The following is an 18,459-nucleotide window of genomic DNA, read 5'->3' on the forward strand; positions in this document are numbered from 1 at the left end:
GGCCTGGTATAGAGATGATCCGTGCTTTACTGACAGGAGGCTGTTAAGGTCTTCCCTCCCCAAGACGGTGAGGCAGGGAAGCAGAGTGGTCAGAAGTACAGTCTTTTGGAGCCAGACCGCCTGGTTTTGAATCCATAGCTCTGCCATGTCCTAGTGGTGTGACATTTTAAATCTTTCCTCTGTAAAATGAAGGTAATAAGGTACCTTCATCATAAGCATGCAGGTGAAGATTAATGAGGCAAGGTGGTAAAGCGCTCATACTGATGCCTGGCACAGAACTATTATCAATTAGCAGGGTCACACTGAGCTGTGTGGAGGACCAGCATCCCCAGTAGAAGTATACCTGTGGGCCTGGGAGCTCAAGTCCTTGGGACTCCTAGCAAGTATCTTGACAGTCTACTTGGCTGGCTACTCAAGTGCCCGTGTCTCTGCTTCATTTTCTTCTCTTAAGGCCTCCAGATTTGGTGATTCCCATCTCATTGATTCCCCCAACCCCCCAAAAAGGTTACAGCATTTTCCTTTGCCTCTATTTTTTTTTCTAATGCTGCTCCCTCTACCTGGCATATCCTCCTCCTTCAAAGTTCAGCTTAATGCCACATCTTCCAGGAAGACTTCCTTGATTTCCACAGCTGTCAGAGAGTGCTTCCTCCTCTGCACTCTCCCAGCAGTTCACCTGAACAATCTTTGTGGCACTGACCACTTTCTACCCTGCACTAATGCACACTCTCATCTGCCCCAGAACTGTGAGCTCCTTGAGAGCAAGCTTTGTGCTTAACACGACTAGGTGACAGCACTCAAGATAGAACCACTAGGTGACAGCACTCAAGATAGAACCATGCCCAGAATTCAGTATTTTCCCAGATGTGGTCCTTGGACCACCTGCAGCTGAACTGCCTGAGGTGATTGTTAAAAATGCAGAGTCCTGGGTTCAAATTTGGCTCTGCCACTTACCAACTGTGTGACTTTCTTAACTGTTTGGAATTTTACTTTCCTCATCTGTTAAATGGAGACTATTACCCTTGCCTGCTCCATCTCCCAGGATGAAGGAAGAGACACTGAAGGAGTGTGTGTGGAAGGGATCTTGACACTGTGAATGCTGGTCATGATGACTTTTCCTGTATTTTTACCTTTCCCTACACAGGAGCATCCCAGGGCTCAGCTCCCTCCCCATCAGAGCTCAGTAAATATCTGTTGACTTCACTGGTTGACTCATTTGAAAGAGACCAGGACGGTGAATGATTGGGTTGTGGTGCCCAGAAGTGGCCCTGAAACCAACTTCAAGGTGTGGGGGGCTAGACTGCCTCTCACACGGATTCCAACTAGGTAAGGGGTCGGAATCACCTTTTATAATCCGGTGCGTCTCCAGGGGAGCTTCTTAACTACACAGATGGAGGAGATTTTTATGATTCAGGAGGCTTGCCTAGGGCTTAGGCAATCTTTTTAGTTTTGTTTTTTAAGTTCTCCAGGTGAATTTTAAAATGGTTGGGTCAGGGTGACCCAACCTGGACCAAGCGATCAACCTTAACATCACTACAAGTGGGCGTCATGGATTAAATTACGTGCCCCTCAGAATGTGTATATTAACTTGGTTAGGCCATGATTCCCAGTATTCTGTGGCTGTCCTCCATCTTGTGATTGTAATTTTATGTGGAGAGGATTAGGGTGGGATTGTAACACCACCCTTACTCAGATCACTTCCCTGATCCAAGGTAAAGGGAATTTCCCTAGTGTGGCCTGAACCACCTTTTATCTCTCCAGACATAAAAGGAAAGGGAAGCAAGCAGAGAGTTGGGGATCTCATACCACCAAGAATACAGCACTGGGAGCAGAGTGTGTGCTTTGGACCTGGGGTCCCTGCACCTGAGAAGCTCCTTGACCAGGTGAAGATTGATGACAAGGAATCTTCCTTTGGAGCCGACAGAGAAAGCCATCCCCTGGAGCTGACACCCTAAATTTATACTTGTAACCTACTAGACTGTGAGAGAATAAATTTCTCTTTGTTAAAGCCATCCACCTGTGGTATTTCTGTTATAGCAGCACTAGATAACTAAGACAGTGGGACGACGTGAGTTAAATGTGCCTCCTGAAGTGATGCAATAGAAGCACTGGTACCACCTAGGGAGTATTCTTCTCAAAAAAAGTGAACCTGATTCTGGTCAAGCCTAGATCTAATTACTAAGATTCAGGAAATATAGGGAAGAGAGACCTGATAAAAGTGAACCTGAGTCTAGTCAAGCCAAATGAGTATATTCAGGACAAATGACCCAGTTTCTTCAACAAATAAATGTCATGGGGGAAAAGAGAAAATGGGGAGGGAGTTGCTTTCAATTAAGAGGGCTTTAAGAGACATTTTTTTTTTTTTTTTTTAAGAGACATACCAACTACATGCAATGTGTGGATCTGGTCTGGTTCCTGACTCAAGCAAACAACTGTAAATGACATTTTTGAGAGAATTTAGGAAAATGAACACAAACTGTATATTAGAATTTGTTAAGAAATGATTCATTTTGTTGGGTTGATAGTGATTTTTTGGTTATATTAAAACTATCTATTAGAGGCAAAGTATTTACAGGTGAAATGATAATGTACCTAGGATTTTCTTTAAAATATATCAGCCAAAATATAAAAGTGGGGGAGGTAGATGAAATAGGAATGACATAGTGTTGATAATTGCTGAAGCAGGGTGACAGGTACCCAGGGGTTCATATTATTATTCCCCCTACTTCTGTGAGTTTGACATTTTCCCTAATGAAACTAAAAAGAAAGCCAATAAACAAAATTTCCCAGGAGACTCTGCTCACTCCCTTGTAGAATTTATGTGGAAATCAAATGAGATAATGTACAGGTGCTCAATAAATCTTGTTTTTTTTTCCCTCCCATTCCAGAGCCTGTCCTGGGGGTAATCTACTGAGTTTCCATTCTCTATAGTTGACCTATTGCTGTGGTCATGAGTTACATCTGGACAGTCCATGCTCAGGTTTTCCAAAGCAGAGAAAAGTCCTGACTCTTGTCCAATGAAGACATTACACACCTTGGAATTCCTATCAGAGCTGGCAGTCTTTCATCAAAGATGGGGTGGGACAGATGGGAGGAGTGTTGGGATGGTGCCCATCCACAGGTCCCGGCTCCTTCCCCCACACACCTCCAGCAGTTCGTGGGAGGGTGAGGCTGGGCCCAACAAGTTCCCCAAAGGCCAGGAGTGGTTGTGGGAGGTGCAAACTCCCAGAGTAGGGAAGAAGGGGAGGGCAGGGGAGTAGGAGTGTCTTCCCAGTGCCTCCTCTGGACAACAACCATTTTAAAATTCACTTATGTCTATCAGGGGTATAACTAAAATCTTATCAGCTAACAGTGCCTGGCACATAATAAAAAAAAGGCTCAAAAATGTTAGTTCTCTTCCCTTCACACCTTATCAGTTAGCACAGACAGCCATGCCTGACAGTGATCCAAGAATAAGACCTAGATAAAGATTAAAAAAAAAAAATTAGGTACTCAGAAAGCCAGGAAACACATCTAGGACATAGGGGGAGAGATACCAGTACAGAAAAAATGGGGGGTGATAGGAAAGGGAACAAAAAGAAAAAGAGAAATTTAACAGTTTTGTAATTTTGTCTAGGCTAACTTTGGCATAACTTTGCCAAACCATCATCTGAACAATGATATGAAGCGTTCTCAAGGAGGTAGTCCCTGTCTCTAGACACCAAACAGGGCCTCTGTGAGGAAATGGGCCTTCAAGAGTCTTCTCTGAGCCTGAAGCAATGCCAAGATTAGGGAAAAAGAATACCCAGTGTTTCCCAAACGTGCCTAAATATAACAATCAAAATATCCAGGGGAAGGACCTCAGAATCCATATTTATAAGAAGAACCCAGCTGCTTCTTATGATCAGGCAAGTTAGGAAACTGGAGCGTAAAACAGTTTTGCAAGGTGATGGAGTAGAATACCTGCCTCAGAAGTACTGGGGAGTTTATTAGATGAAATGCAGATTCCCTGGCTCTCTCAGAATAGTAAGAAGGTAAGGGCCTGGAGCCTGGAATCTGCAGTCTTAAAAAATTTTCCAGGTGGTTCTCATGTTCTCTGCGGTTTGAGAATCACTGAAGTGGCTAAAAGTATGGGCTCTGGGGTCATAATTCCTAGGTTCAAAACCGTACCTCACCATTTACCAACTATGGGACCTTAAAATAGCCTTGCCTAATGTTTCTCTATGCGTCAGTTTATCCATCTGTAAAATGGGGGATAATAATTATATTTATCTACAACATAATATGTAGAAAGCACTTGGCATAGGTCTTAGAATATTAAAGCACCACTCACTATCTGTTATAATCTAAAAGCCAGAATTCTCTGCCCTTTCTCCTCCAGACTCCAACTGCATTTTCTTGGTAACATTGCTACAGCCTTCAGTACGTTCTGCTTTGTGACAGGGTTACCTATGTACACGTCTTTCTCCCCCACTTGACTCTGGACTTCCAGAGAGCAGACAGGATGTCTTTTGTTGTTGTTCAGATCCTCCTGGGCTTTGCAGCATGTTTCATTAGAGTTGGAAGGGACCTTGGATATCATCTAATCCAGTCCCTCATTTTACAGATGAGACAGAGGGTGAATTATTGACCCTTTTTTAGTCACACAGCCTGCTAACCAAAGGTTGGCAGTTTGAATCCACCAGCTGCTCCTTGGAAACCCCATGAGGCAGTTCTGCTCTGTTCTGTAGGGTCACTATGAGTCAGAATTGACTTGATGGCAACGGGTTTGGGTTTTTTTTTTGGTTGCTGTTTAGTCACATAGCTAGGTAGCTGGACCAGGTTCCAGCTGGACCAGACCCCAGCTCTGCTATCACTTAGTTGTGCCATTTGAGATAAGTCCTGTCACCACTTGGAACCCCAAACTCCACATCTTAAAAATGTACATAATAATGTGTATTTGCCTACTTACTTACTAGGCAAGTGTCTGTGAGTAAATATTGATGAGGAAACTCTTTTGCAACCTGAACGGTATTATTATTATTACTGCACCTTATCAACTCTTGCTTCATAGATATTAATTGAATCATAGTGGTGCAGGGCAGGTTGTTCACCTGTGAGGTTGACTTGAGGGAGAATCCATCATGTCCTTCCATAAGATGGCCTTTGTAGCGCTCATCAGTCAGGCTGGAGCCTACCACTTTCAGACCCTAAGCTTAATGCCTTTTTACCTTTTTCTCCAACCTCCGATCCATTAATTTATCCTCTTAATCATGGCCTAGCCACTCCCTCCTGACTCAGGCTAACTGGATCATCAACTAAGTGATCTAACCCATCTCTGTGGCTCTGGCCCTGGTGGGCCCAGTGTTGAATATCACTAATGATCACAGTTCCCACCCTTAGGTTTTAGTCCTTGGACCAGAAGCTCTGGGAAGCAGGAACCTCATCTATGGTATCCTCCAAGGGCTTTCTCAGAGCAACCCAGGACGACCCCATGTCCTCTCATGGCCTTACCATCATGGTTGGCATTTCCTAGTGTCCATGGCTCGTCTGAGTCAAAGTGAGTGTCTCCTCCAATCCCTGGCCCAGGGAAGTAGGCATGGGCCAGGAATCCCCCTTCCCCATCAAATGGGGAGCTGTCGCCATGGAAACCAGAAGCAAAAAAGATCATGATGTCTGCCTCCTTCCGATCACTTTTGATCTCATGGTACGGCACCTCTTCAAAGGTCAGCGGGGTTACCTTCTGCCACACATCAAAAGCCTGGCGAATAGCTTTCCGTGTGTCCAGCTCACCCACTTTTGGGGTGTAGTTGTGAATGCTGGCGAGAGAAGGGAGGGTCATTAGAGAGGAGCAGAGAATCATAGATTAGTAGAGCTAAAAGGGACATCAGAGAACATAAGGCCCAGTGATCTTCAAATTTTGAAGTCTAGAATTCTGCTGAGGTACCCCAGGGGTTGAAGAAGAGGCTGAGTAGATCCCTGCCTCAACCAGAGTAACTTTGCTTTAATCAGTGTTTTATATTTGATCTCTGACAAAGTTTCTGTTGAATAACAGGTTCTACTCCATTCACAGAAAAAAGTAAGTTGGTGGATAGCATTTTCTAAATTTTAACTTTTTTCCCTAATACATATAAAATACATACATTATAAAAGTTACAAAAATATCCAACAGGAAGAAGAGCTTAAGTGAAAAGTCCCTTTAAAAGTCTCTTTGGCACCTATTATTGCCCGTTTTTTTTTTTTTTTTTTTTTAATCTACAAGTTATTATTTGCTCAGGAGGAGGGATCAGTCCCTGGGGAAGGACATCATGCTTGGCAGAGTACAGGGTCAGCGGAAAAGAGGAAGACCCTCAACGAGGTGCATTGACACAGTGGCTGCAACAATGAGCTCAAGCATAACAACGATTGTGAGGATGGCTCAGGACCGGGCGGTGTTTCGTTCTGTTGTGCACAGGGTCGCTATGAGTCGGAACCGACTCGACGGCACCTAACAACAACAATCTAGGAGGTGGTATAGGGTGGTATCTGATTCAATTGGTTATAGATTTAGTTATTTAATGCTACAATATATCCATTGGAAACCCTGGTGGTGTAGTGGTTAAGTGTTACGGCTGCTCACCAAAGGGCTGGCAGTTCAAATCCACCAGGCACTCCTTGGAAGCTCTATGGGGCAGTTCTACTCTATCCTATAGGCTCTCTCTGAGTCGGAATCAACTCGATGGCAACAGGTTTGATTTTTGGGGGGTTATCTATCCATATTTCATGGCTCTGCACAAAGGAGCACCACTACTGCTGGGTGCTCTGCCTCATGACCTGTTCAATAGGTAAGGAAACTGAGGCCCAGGGTGACTGGGTGATAGAAGTTCAAGTCAGAGTTGGGTTAGAAACCAGTTCTTTTTTCTCTTGATTCACTCTACCTCTTCAGGAGACCTTAAGAGTCCGCTTCCTACCCAGATTTCTTCTTAAGTTTCCTTCTCGTCAGATTTCTTCAAAAGCCCTGTTCTGGTTTCTGCAGCTTGTCAGCAGAAACTCTAAGATCTCTGTCTTAGACAGGGCTTCAAACTGGTTCATTCTGGTTTGACCCCCTAGTCTTAGATCCTGCCTCTGAACCCAAGGGTTCCACCTGAGATGGAATCAGAGCCTTGAGAGTTGCCAGCCATAGCCCACCTGAGCCTGCCCTATTCCTGGCCCTTGCCCCAACCCACCCCAAATTCTGATGTCTGAGTCTGCTGTGACGGGCTTCATTGGCTCTGCTCTTGTTCTCCGGTCTTTCTTGGAGACTGATCTTGCTCTGTCAGTCAGATAGTGCCATTGTTGTGATCCAGTTCCTGTTCTCTATACTCCTTGAGAAACAAGACTGCATTGAGAATCTCAGGTGAAGTCCATCAGGCTGATTTTAGCTGGGGAGTAGGGGATCCAGTCCAGATGAAGTGTGGTTTGGCAAGCAGTGACAAGGAAAGGATGAGCATGACCACAGTTCTTTATCTCAGCTGAAAGTTACTAAGCAATCCATACCCCACTTTCTGTAAGTAAAAACGATAGGCCTCTAAACAGAACACAGCTAATAAGCCCCCATGAGACCAAACTGGAGTTGGAGTCACAGCATGCTCTGGAAGCCACAAGGAGGACAAAATCTCAGGCTGTCAGTACCTGGTCCTGATCCCTAGACCTACCTATAGTGTGAGCCTCTGAGACACAGGCCAGGAAAAGAGAGTGAGGGGTGGAGCCAAAGCCAGGGAGAAAGAGACGAGTCAAAGCACCTGTAGGTGATGTGCTTTTGCCTCCACTTCTGTCCAGTCAGGGCGTAGCGCTTGTTTCTTCGCCTGCGGCTCAAGTGGGGGTGATCAGGGACACCACATCGAGGTTTCTTCATCCACCTGGGCAGAGAGAAGACACAAACACACATTTGTATTGTGTCACTGGCCATTATAGCAAGGCATTGCATAGTCCCCAGTCCCAGGCTGAATGGCAGCATGCATCCTCACCCTAGACCTTGGGTGGCTCCCTGAGAGGAACATGATTGATTGACTCATTCATTCATTCACTCACAACCAAATATGAAGAAACATTGCTGTATAAGAGACTGGGAATCAGAAGGCCTCAGCTCAATAGTTCCAGATCCACCACTAATCATGGGACCCCTGGCAAGTGACTGAACCAACATTAACCTCAGTTTCCTCATTGCAACATGGGAATTATAGTTCTTGCCGTGCTTACCTTCTAAGGTTATAGTGAGTTGCAAATGAGAGAATATATATGAACACGTTCTGTAAATATAATTAGGTCACATCACTCCCTGGTAAAACCCTCCAGTGGCTTCTCAAAACACCTAGAATAAAATCCAAACTCCTTACCCTAGACCATAAGCCTCACATCATCGAGCCCCTGTCCACCTATCTAACAACATCTTCACCCTTCTTTTCTTCATATACTGTGCTCCAGCCGCAGTGACCTTCTCGCTGTCCCCTAAACATGCTAAATTTACTCCCACTTCAGGGGCTTTGCATTTGCTGTGCCCACTGCTTGCAACCCTCTTCCTCTTCACATGGTGTGTTCCCTTACTTCCTTAAAGTCTCTGCTCAGATGTCATCCCTTCAGAGAGGACTTCCCTGTCCACTCTATCCAAAATAGCCGCCCCATCCTACTACGATCTTCTTACTCCCCTTATTTTTCTTCATAGCATTTATCACTACCTGAAATTATATATTTCCCTCCTTGTTTATTCTTCATCTTGTCTTATTTTTAAAACTTTTTTTTTGTGCATTAAGTGAAAGTTTACAGAGCAAATTCGTTTCCCATTTGATAGGTTCTATATAAAGTGTTCCACGATATTCCCCACAATGTGTTAGCACTCTCCTTGTTTCCACCCTAGCTTCCCTGTTTCCTTTTGTCCTGATTTTCTATCCCTTTCTGCCTTCTCATCTTTGCTTTTGGGCAAATGTTGCCCTTTTGATCTTGTATAATTGTTCTAAGGAGCACATTCTTCCTGGGTATTATTGTGTATTTTGTGGACCTGTCTATGGTTTGGCTGAAAGGTGGTCTCCGGGAATGGCTTCAGTTCCAGGTCAGAAGGGTGTCTTAGGGCCACAGTCTCAGAGGTTCCTCCAGTCTCTGTCAGAGTCTCAGTCTTTGTCCTTTCTATTAGATCATAAGATCCATGAGGATATGACCCTTGCTGTATCCGCAGTGCCAGCACAGTGTCTGATACAGAAGATGCTCAATAATTATTTGTTGAATGAATGAATCAAAACTATGCAACAGTAAAATGGGATCACTTAGGAGACAGCAAATTTTCTTTCACTATAGGTGTTCAAGAAGTGTACTATTGGTATACTGTAAACAACTATAGTACTTGGAATGTAATTCTCCACGGCACTTATTACATTGTATTGTGATTTTAAATCTATTAGTCTGTTGTCCCTAATAAATGGTAAGTTCTTTGAGGACAGGGACTATGTCATATTCATCTTTATGCCCCAGAAGCCAGTCCAGTGCCTACAGTGAAGTAAATCCTGATAACTATTTGTTGTCAGGTAAAGTTACATTAGGGAACAATAGGTCTGGGACATGATGGGGGATAAAAAAAAAAGGAGCCAGGATAGGTTTGAAAAATCATGGCTGATTGGGGCCCAAGCCATCCCTGCATTTTCTCTGTGATGGCTTAATGACTAACTCATGGGACTATATTTTGGGATTGCTGGAAGGGAAAACAATCTGACCCCATTTGCAGTTTTGTTAAAAGCATTTGCCATTGGCAATATAGAGAAAAGACAGTTTTAACCAATATCAAAAACCCTTTGAGGGAACTGACCAGCTCTTACTCGTCTTAATATGCTCCACATTACCCAGACTGGTGTCCTATAACTAGTAATCAATAATTAATTACTAATATAGTAACCTATATCCAGTAAGCAATATTAAAGACATAATAAGAACAACACCATGCATTTATATGAACACTTAGAATTTTCAAATTGTTTGCTCTTTTAAAAAATTTTTCATTCTGGAAACAACCCTGTGAGGTAACCAAAATTATTATCCTCATTTTACAGAAGAGAGAAAAGATATACAGATGAAGCAAGTAACTTGCAAAATACAGAAAATAGGAAGGCAGGACTAGAACTTAGTTGAATGAATAAATGAACTATTAGTTCATGCAATGTAACAAACAAAGGCTGCACTTTGCTTTTTCTTTCACTGCTTAGCACAAGGCTAGTCAAGAATGAATGAGTGAATCACTAGAGTCAAACAGACTTAAAATAGTACTTTAAATTGCTACTACGGCTTCCTTTTACTAACAGTCTCTGGGAAGAGAACCAAGAGTCATCTCTGCTACACCACGACTGGAAGGGCCCCTAGAAGAAGAAATAGAGCTTGAGCCAAAACTAAGGTCTCTAAATTCCACACCAAACACACCGCCCACTCAGGTTGTGGATTAAGTATGAGCACCTTCTTCCTATCCATGCCTCCAGAATATTGCTCTCCCGCCTTCCTATGAAGAGGTAGGGGTAGAACTGCAAGAGGGAAGTGCCGTCCTCTTCCCTCGGATTGTTCCCTTTCCCTCCTCCTGTCACCATCCACCTGCCACTTTCTGAACCCTGTCCAACAGGCCTGGGGCTTTCTGGAATGGAGTAAAACCCAAGGCCAGCTGGTGCCTCAGCAGAGACACCAGGGCCCCTGCCCCAGGATGCACTGCCCTGTAGTCTACACAAAGCCCTCGAAATAACGTCCACTTTGAAAAGTGGCTGGGCTGTCTTTAACCAGCTCATTTGTGAGTCCACAGGACCAAGGTATCCACTGTACCCATATCATACGATCAGTCAGATACATTATCTCAGAACTTTGCAATCTCAAAATTAGGGAATCTTAGGAATTAAAATGTTTGGACAGAATTTTCAGATCCTGAAACCCCTGACTCACCAAATTTTTAAATCCTAGAAGCTTAGAATAATGGAATCGTAGAATTTAAGAGCTATAACCCACCACTCCTTTATACAGATAAATCAGGGCCCAGAGAGATGACTTTCTCAAGGAGTGACTTACCCAAGGGGTAGATAGCTCCTTGATCCACGATCAGATGGAATGCCACAATCTCATTTCTTGTTCCTCCACCTATAAGATTCCCTGAATCCTTACCCATCCCCATTATCACCACCTTAGGGAACTCATTCCAGCTATTTTCCATGCTGTTCTTTTTTTTTTTTTCTTTTTTAATGGCTATTTCATAAATAAATTTAAATATGTTTAATATTCTCCCATTTTAAAGAAAAAATCCCCCCCCCGCCAGCTATCATCTTTTTTTTTTCTTCCCTTCACTGTCAAGCTTCTTGAAAGATTTCTCGACACTTGCCATCTCTACTTCTTACCACCCCTTCTTCCCACCCCAGTCTGACTTTGTCTCCACCATTCCACTGAGGTTAACAACAACCTCCTCATCACTAAACTCAGCAGACACCTTTTATGACCTTCTTGGCCACTCTGCATCAGCTCACCCTGTTGACCATTTCCCCTTCACTGCCATGACATCAGTCCCAGGCTTCTTCTACCTCTCTGGCTGCTCCTTCTCCGCTTTCTTTATGGGATTCTTTCCCAAGCACTCTTCCTGAGTGATCTCAGTCATTCTAGTGGTTTCACTTCCTTGTCATTAACCCCCAGATATATCCTCGAAACTCAGCATTTCCATTCAAGTTCCAGGATTGTGCAGCCAGATGACTTGTTCATTAAACAATGAGCCTCTGGAGGGCAGGGATCATAGGACCAAGCGCAGTACCTGGTACACGTAGGCACTCAGTAAATGTTTGATAAATGGAAAAAGTGGAACAAGAGTTGCCAACTCATTCAAGAGTTCTCTGTATCAGATGAGACATGTACATCGCAGGGAACTCCAACATGGTGACCCATAGAACCATAAGTTGTTAGAGCCAGAGGAAACTTAAGAGGCCATCTATAGTCCAACTCTTCATTTTAACGATAAGGAAATGGAGACCCAGAGGGTTAAGAGGTTTGTCCAAGGTCACACAGCAAGTTTATGGCAGAGCTGGGACTTCCGCCTCAACATATCTCCAGCTCCCATAAAAAGGTACCTTGGGTATTCCCTCCCAGGATAACACTGCAGGAGTAAAAATAGGAGAGTAGGTTGAACATGGTGTGTACACAAGGCCATGAAAAATGTGAATCCAAATGTAAGTCCAGAAAATTAAAAGACAATGTCCTACGCAAATCTTACTCGATTGTTGTCTGATCCAACACACCGGTGACTGGGATGCCGTAAAACTGCTGCATAGTGGAGACTGCTGACTGTAAGGCCTTGCCTGAGTGCAACGCAGATGCCCGTGAATCATAGGGAAGTAGATAGCCATATGACTTTAACCAGCTCTGAAAGACATGTGAGAGAAAAGGATGCATTATGCTGAAGAAAGCTCTGCTCTACCTGGGCAGAGATTTGCCCTTGGTACTAGGGACCATTTTACCCAAGTGACTCATGGCCTCATGCTCTGATTTCTTCACTTCATTCGGCACACACTGTCAAATGAACCTCCAGAAATCACAGCTCTTGTCAGCTTACTCCCTTGCTATAAACCTTTCACTGAGTCTCTGCTGGCTACCGAATAAAGATTAAATTTGCATTCAAGGCTTTTCCCTACCTGCCTCCTTGCCCATTTACTTGGCAGTTTCTACTGACATCTGAATAGACAGACATGCAAGAAGAGCATAAGAACAATTAATTTTCTGAAGTAGAGTGGTCTGTTGAAAATGTTGTGCCACCTAGAAACCCACTGTGTCTAAGATCAGGGACTGATGGAAAGTCATGACATTATCTACTTTCTTTATTGGTAAGGAAAAAAAGCAAGTCATTATAAATAAATATAAAACCAAAAACAAAACCTGTTGCCAGCGAGTCAATTCTGACTCACAGTGACCTTATAGGACAGTGTAGAACTGTCCCGTAGGGTTTCCAAGGCTATAATCTTTATGGAAGCAGACTGCTTCATCTTTCTCCCATGGAGCAGCTGGTGGGTTCGAACTGCTGACCTTTCAATTAGCAGCCAACACCTAACCACTGTGCAACCAGGGCTCCTTTCTATAAATAAATATGAATACATAAAAACAAAATAATGTATTATTTAATTTAAATATAAATAAGTAATGTGTGCAAAGAAAAAATCTAGAAGGACATACATAAAAAATTAATAGTGTGATGATGCAAGATAAGTCCTTAATTTTAGGAAATACACACTGAAGCATTTGCAGTTACATAAAGGTACACGATGTCTGCAACTCATTCTTAAATGGGGTCAGGAAAAAAATGGATAGATAGAGGGGGAGAGGAAAAGGGGGAGGGAGAGAGGTTGAGAGAGAAAGCAAAATAGTAAAATGTTAACAGTTGGGCAGTTGGGGAAGCTGGCAAAGGGTATTCAGGAATTCTTTGTTCTATTCTGGAAAACTTTCTGAAAGTCTGAAATGATGTCAAAATTTTTAGAATAAAAAGAAAATTAACCATGAATATCCTTTAGTTATAGTATCTTGGGAGACTTTTTTTGTCTGTGTGTACTTCTGTATTTTTCCAAATTTTATGCATAGACTTATTTTAAAATGTGGGAAAAACTTTAAATGGGCAAGAGAATCTTAAAGAAACTTGGACAAATAAGCTCAGACAAGCAAAGAATCTGAAGAATAGCAAAATAAAGATGATTATTTCCACCAAAAAGCTGAGAAGAAACTCTGAGAAAAATCAGAGCACCACGAATATCTGTGGCATCAATGGAAAATGTGGGAAACATTCATGTTTGTATTGAACCCAAAAGCATTTACAGGAGCACTTTGACATTCCAGCTCTAAGCTACATAGAACCCTGCTGTCCACCCCCAGAGGACTAGCCAAAGACCAAGTGAGCTAATAAAGGAAAAAGAGCCTTGGGAAATTGTATTATTCCCTCTCATCTACAGTTTTTATTTCCTATTTCTAAATTAATAGTCTTATTGTGGATGTATCTTTTATTATATCAACTCAAACAATTTTTGACAGGAGGCAGACCAGAAACTATAAGTAAGTTACTATTTATTTCACCAAAGGTGACTATAACATCTTTACTGCCTTGTGATAAAATTCATCTGACTGATTAAAAACAATATTGTCAGAATAATAAAGTCTTAAAAACTCCACAACAGCATGACAACCTTATCTCGCTCACATTTGGTTTCTAAAACATGACTTTCATTCCAAATTATGGTACAGAATATCAGTACTTCTTGCAGTTCCCCATTGGTTCTCTTTCCTGTCCTTGTACATGATTTTCCTTCTGCCTGGTGTACTTCTTAGTTCGGGAAAAATATTTCATAGTTCACTGCTCAGCCCATAATTACTACCTCTGGAAGACTTCAAGGACTCTCCAGGCTAAGTTATTTTCCCCTTCCTCTGTGCTGTCTAAACCCCCTATTATAGATCTTATGATGACCCACCACCCACTGCCATCGAGTCGATTCCAACTCATAGTGACCCTATAGGACAGAGTAGAACTGCCCCATAGGGCTTCCAAGGCTGTAAATCTTTATGGAAGCAGACTGCCACATCTTTCTCCCAGGCAGCAGCTGGTGGGTTCGAACCACAGACCATTTGGTTAACAGCCAAGTGCTTTAACTACTGTGCCACCAAGCCCCCTTAGATCTTAAAATACTGGGCTCTAATCATTACATATTGGCCTCCTCCTTCAGACTCGGCTCCTCAAGGGAAGGATCCATGTCTTAGTGATCCCTAGTACCCAGAACAGTACACAACATACAGTAGTTGTCCTTTAAACAAACATTTATTGAGCATTTACTATATACTAGGCAACGCGCAAGGCTCTGGGGACACAAAGATGAATAAGGAACTTACAAACCAATAAGTAAATCCACAATGAAAATATAGTGCTAAAGGGAGGTGTTTACAAGATTCTGTGGGAGAAGAATAGAGGGCTATCTTATCCACATGGAGGGCCAAAAAGAAGGGGGAACTCAGGGAAGGCTTCCAGGTCGAGATGTGATTTGAGCCAAGTCTTAAAGGATACAGTATGCCTGGTACACCAGGCATGGCACTTTCTGAGCATTATTTCAAAATGGCTAGAACATTGGAGGAGGAGGTGATAAAACGAGTTGGAAGTGGAGAGAAATGAGATGTACAAAATGAACAAACTACAGAAAATACTTGTGACTTGACGGTGGCCTAAGATCAGCCAAAAAGCTCAAGTAAAATATCTGGAAGTGGAGAATGAGAGAGTAAATGTAAATGATTGAGTGAGTGATAGCAATGTCCTTCTATTCATCTTCTATTCCTGGGGTAAGTTATGCCATCAAAGCATCAATGGACCACATTCTTTCAGCTCCTCACACCCAGAATGTCACTTTATGTTCTCTTGCTTTATGGAAACTGCAACTAAGAACTGTCTGGCTGAGACCTACTGGACTGGTTGAGACTGGAGGACTCCTTGAGACTACTGCCCTGAGATACTCTTCAAATCTTGAACTGAAACTAACCCCTGAGGTCACCTTGTAGCTAAATTGGTTAAAAATATATATATATCACCTGCAAATACTGTGCTCCTTTAAAAAATCACCTATATGAGACCAAATGCTCAACAATTCCATTAAAACAAAGATGAGAAGGTAAGAGGGCAGGGAAACTAGATTAATGGAAATGGAACTACTGAAATGGAAATAATGAGAATCTTCACACATTGTGAAGAATGGAACCAGTGTCGCTGAACAACTTGTGTAGAAATTGTTGAATGGGAACCTAAACTGCTGTGTAAACCTTCACCAAAAACACAATGAATTTTTTTTTTTTTAAAAAAAGAACCGCCTGGTTGAATAAACGAGGTGGTATAATGAGAAAGACACACGGTCCTGATATCGAATCCTGACATATGACTACTGTGTGACCTTGGGCAAATTCAGCTCCAGTTTTATTCAGGAATAATAATTCCTTCTCCATAGGGTTGTTGTTAAATTTAAATGAACAAATGGGCCTGACACATATAGTAATCACTCAAAAAGTTTGTGCTATCCCTTTGGATGGTGTTTCTGTTATCTTTTGTAAAATCAAGGTGGAAAGCCTGGTCTTTTGCTTCTATTCTGCCTTTTGAAATCTAGTCATCCTTTAAGGCTCCCCACCCTCCCACATTCTCCCATGAACCAAGGGGCAGTCCTTGTGGATCCTATAGATGGTACCACGGTTTACTGTCAAGTCTACTTTCTTTTAGGATGACTTAGGGACAAGACTATCTCTCACACAAGACTGGGAGCATCGCGTGGGGTCTAGTATGTAGTGGATGGTGAGCACCTACAACTGAACTGAACTACGATTCCCTCAGACAAGGACCAACACAATCACTTTTGATTTGGCTTTAGCTTGAAGAGAAATGTTTTCCCTATAGGAGATTCCATATGCTCTCTGGTATCAGAAAATGTACACTGGGTAACCTAGTGGTTTTCCCTTTTGGTCTTTTTGCCAGGAATCTCTCAGCCAAATTTATAGCATAAGTGTTGAGCATGGTGATGTTTGGAGGTAACTGTTACTTTTTCATCATTCTGATTGCCAATTTATGTTTCATCCTTGAAGTCTTACTTTAAAATACTATGTTTTAATCTGTAATCTGCCACAAACCATTCCAAAAAGAGGTGTGATACAAATCTAAAATAAATCTAGTTCCTCCCTATCTGTCAGTGAGCTCTATTAGTTCTCTAAAAATCCAACTAAGATGAATTACAGCATTTGGGGAACAGCTGGAGATCTTTGGGTGGATACCATTGACAAATCAATCAGCCCACTGAGTATTTTTTGAGTACCCACCTCTAAACTAGCAAGGAATTTAAGAATCCTCTCCCCTTCTTCCCTCATTACTGCTTATGGTAGGAGATAGAAAACAGGGAACCTTTGGTATAAACGCTTCCAGCCTTGTAAGACTTTGGGGGATTAAAAGTAGCTCCTCCTCAGTAAAGGGCTGGCAACCTAGTTTATCCAGCTCTTTTTCTGGTATACTCAGCAGGAGAATCTCAGAGCTGATCAGGATCCATTATGAAGGTCACAGGGCTTGTCTCAGCAGCAGCAGAAGTTAAGCTCTAAGGACTCAGGTGCTAGGCAAATGTCTGGGTCAGGATCAAACACTGGAATGGACTGGACACACGGTGGGGGAGGGGAGAGTATCAGTGCCTTCTCTGTCGCTAGGGACAATCCTCAAAACTCCAAGGCAGACCCCCAAGAGGGGAAATAGGAAGGGGAAGGGCTGGTCAAATGTCAGTTAGCATCTAGGTCACAGAAACAGGGCATTGAGTTTGGACCTGGCATTTCATATATGGGTAGGAGATGTGAATGTGGATCAGAGGCCTGATGAACTCAGCTTTGGCTGCTTAACACTGCCTCTGCCACTCAGTTGCTCTGTGACCTGGGCAATCCTCTAGCTTCTTTGGGCTAAGTTCCAGAGGTTGGAGCAAATCTTTACTCCAGTCACACCAATGCCAAAACATAATCTGTCCTTTCACACTTCCAGGATATTCCTGCTGACAGGAAGCCAATTCTCTTTATGCAGGTGAGCAAACTCCTACTCATCCTTCAAGGCCTAACTCAAATGTCCCTCCTTTGTGAAAAAAAAAAAAATTTGTGAAACCTTCCTTAACTCCCCCTGGGAGTTAGTGGCTACCCCCTCCTCATTCCCACAATACTTTGTACACATCAGTCTAACGGCAACTACCAGAGTGTATCATACTCATTAGCTGATATGTCTGTTTTCCCAATAAGATTGAGTCCCTGGGGAACAGAGACTGTGTCATATTTCTATTCAAATCTGCCACAGTACTTAGCCCAGGGTCTGGCACAATAAATAACCACAGAATTCATGTGTTCATGAATGAATGAGTGAATAGTAGGTCTAGGAGGCAATATCTGGGTACCAAGGAAGAAATTTCTTCTTGGGAAGGCTTAAGGAGTAATATGCATGAAAGCACCAGGCACAGCTTCTGGTATTTCTTAGAGGGTGAAAAAAATGTTGGCTGAAATTCAGTCTATTGAGGTTTGACTTCCTGGCTTGCTCCATTGTCCCATATGAAAAGAGGTAAAATCCGCTAAAGGAAAAAATCCATTCAGTTTTAAACAAAATGGCCTACCTTTCATCTTTTCACACCTGGATCCATTAATCAATCACCAGCCACGTCAGAAGTTCTAACCTTTACAGCTCAGTTAGCCAACTCTGAGATGTCTGTCACCCTTTAAATGCTGACAGAGGTGTAAACCCAGAGAAAAGTGAGAAAATTCTCAGAGTGCAAGCAGGGACCAAAATAGCTGGCCTGAACCACAGATGCAAGGATCATAGACAGGACACTGTGATTGGTCTGCTGGCCAGAAGGCGGGATTTTGTTTGCCCAGAAGCCAAAGCTGAGACATTCAGGAGTAGTGGCAGGAAAAGGAGAGAGCAGAGAATAATAACAAGAAGAAAAATATGTGGACAGAGCGGCAGACAGCAGAGGCGGTGGT

At 42.8% G+C, this 18,459-nt stretch overlaps 1 protein-coding gene across 1 annotated transcript in view; it reads right to left on the reverse strand.

Moving 5' to 3' along the window:
* MMP24 (matrix metallopeptidase 24) overlaps positions 1-18,459 on the reverse strand; it is a 49,755-nt gene that overhangs the window by 15,144 nt on the left and 16,152 nt on the right. Inside the window, exons 2-4 of the mRNA XM_049869537.1 lie at positions 12,182-12,330; positions 7,716-7,832; positions 5,470-5,774 (exon numbers count right to left, since the gene is read on the reverse strand). Coding sequence (XP_049725494.1) covers positions 5,470-5,774; positions 7,716-7,832; positions 12,182-12,330 — 571 coding nt within the window. The remainder of the gene's footprint in view (positions 1-5,469; positions 5,775-7,715; positions 7,833-12,181; positions 12,331-18,459) is intronic.

Source organism: Elephas maximus, chromosome 25 (assembly GCF_024166365.1).
Source record: "Elephas maximus indicus isolate mEleMax1 chromosome 25, mEleMax1 primary haplotype, whole genome shotgun sequence".
NCBI lineage: Eukaryota > Metazoa > Chordata > Mammalia > Proboscidea > Elephantidae > Elephas > Elephas maximus.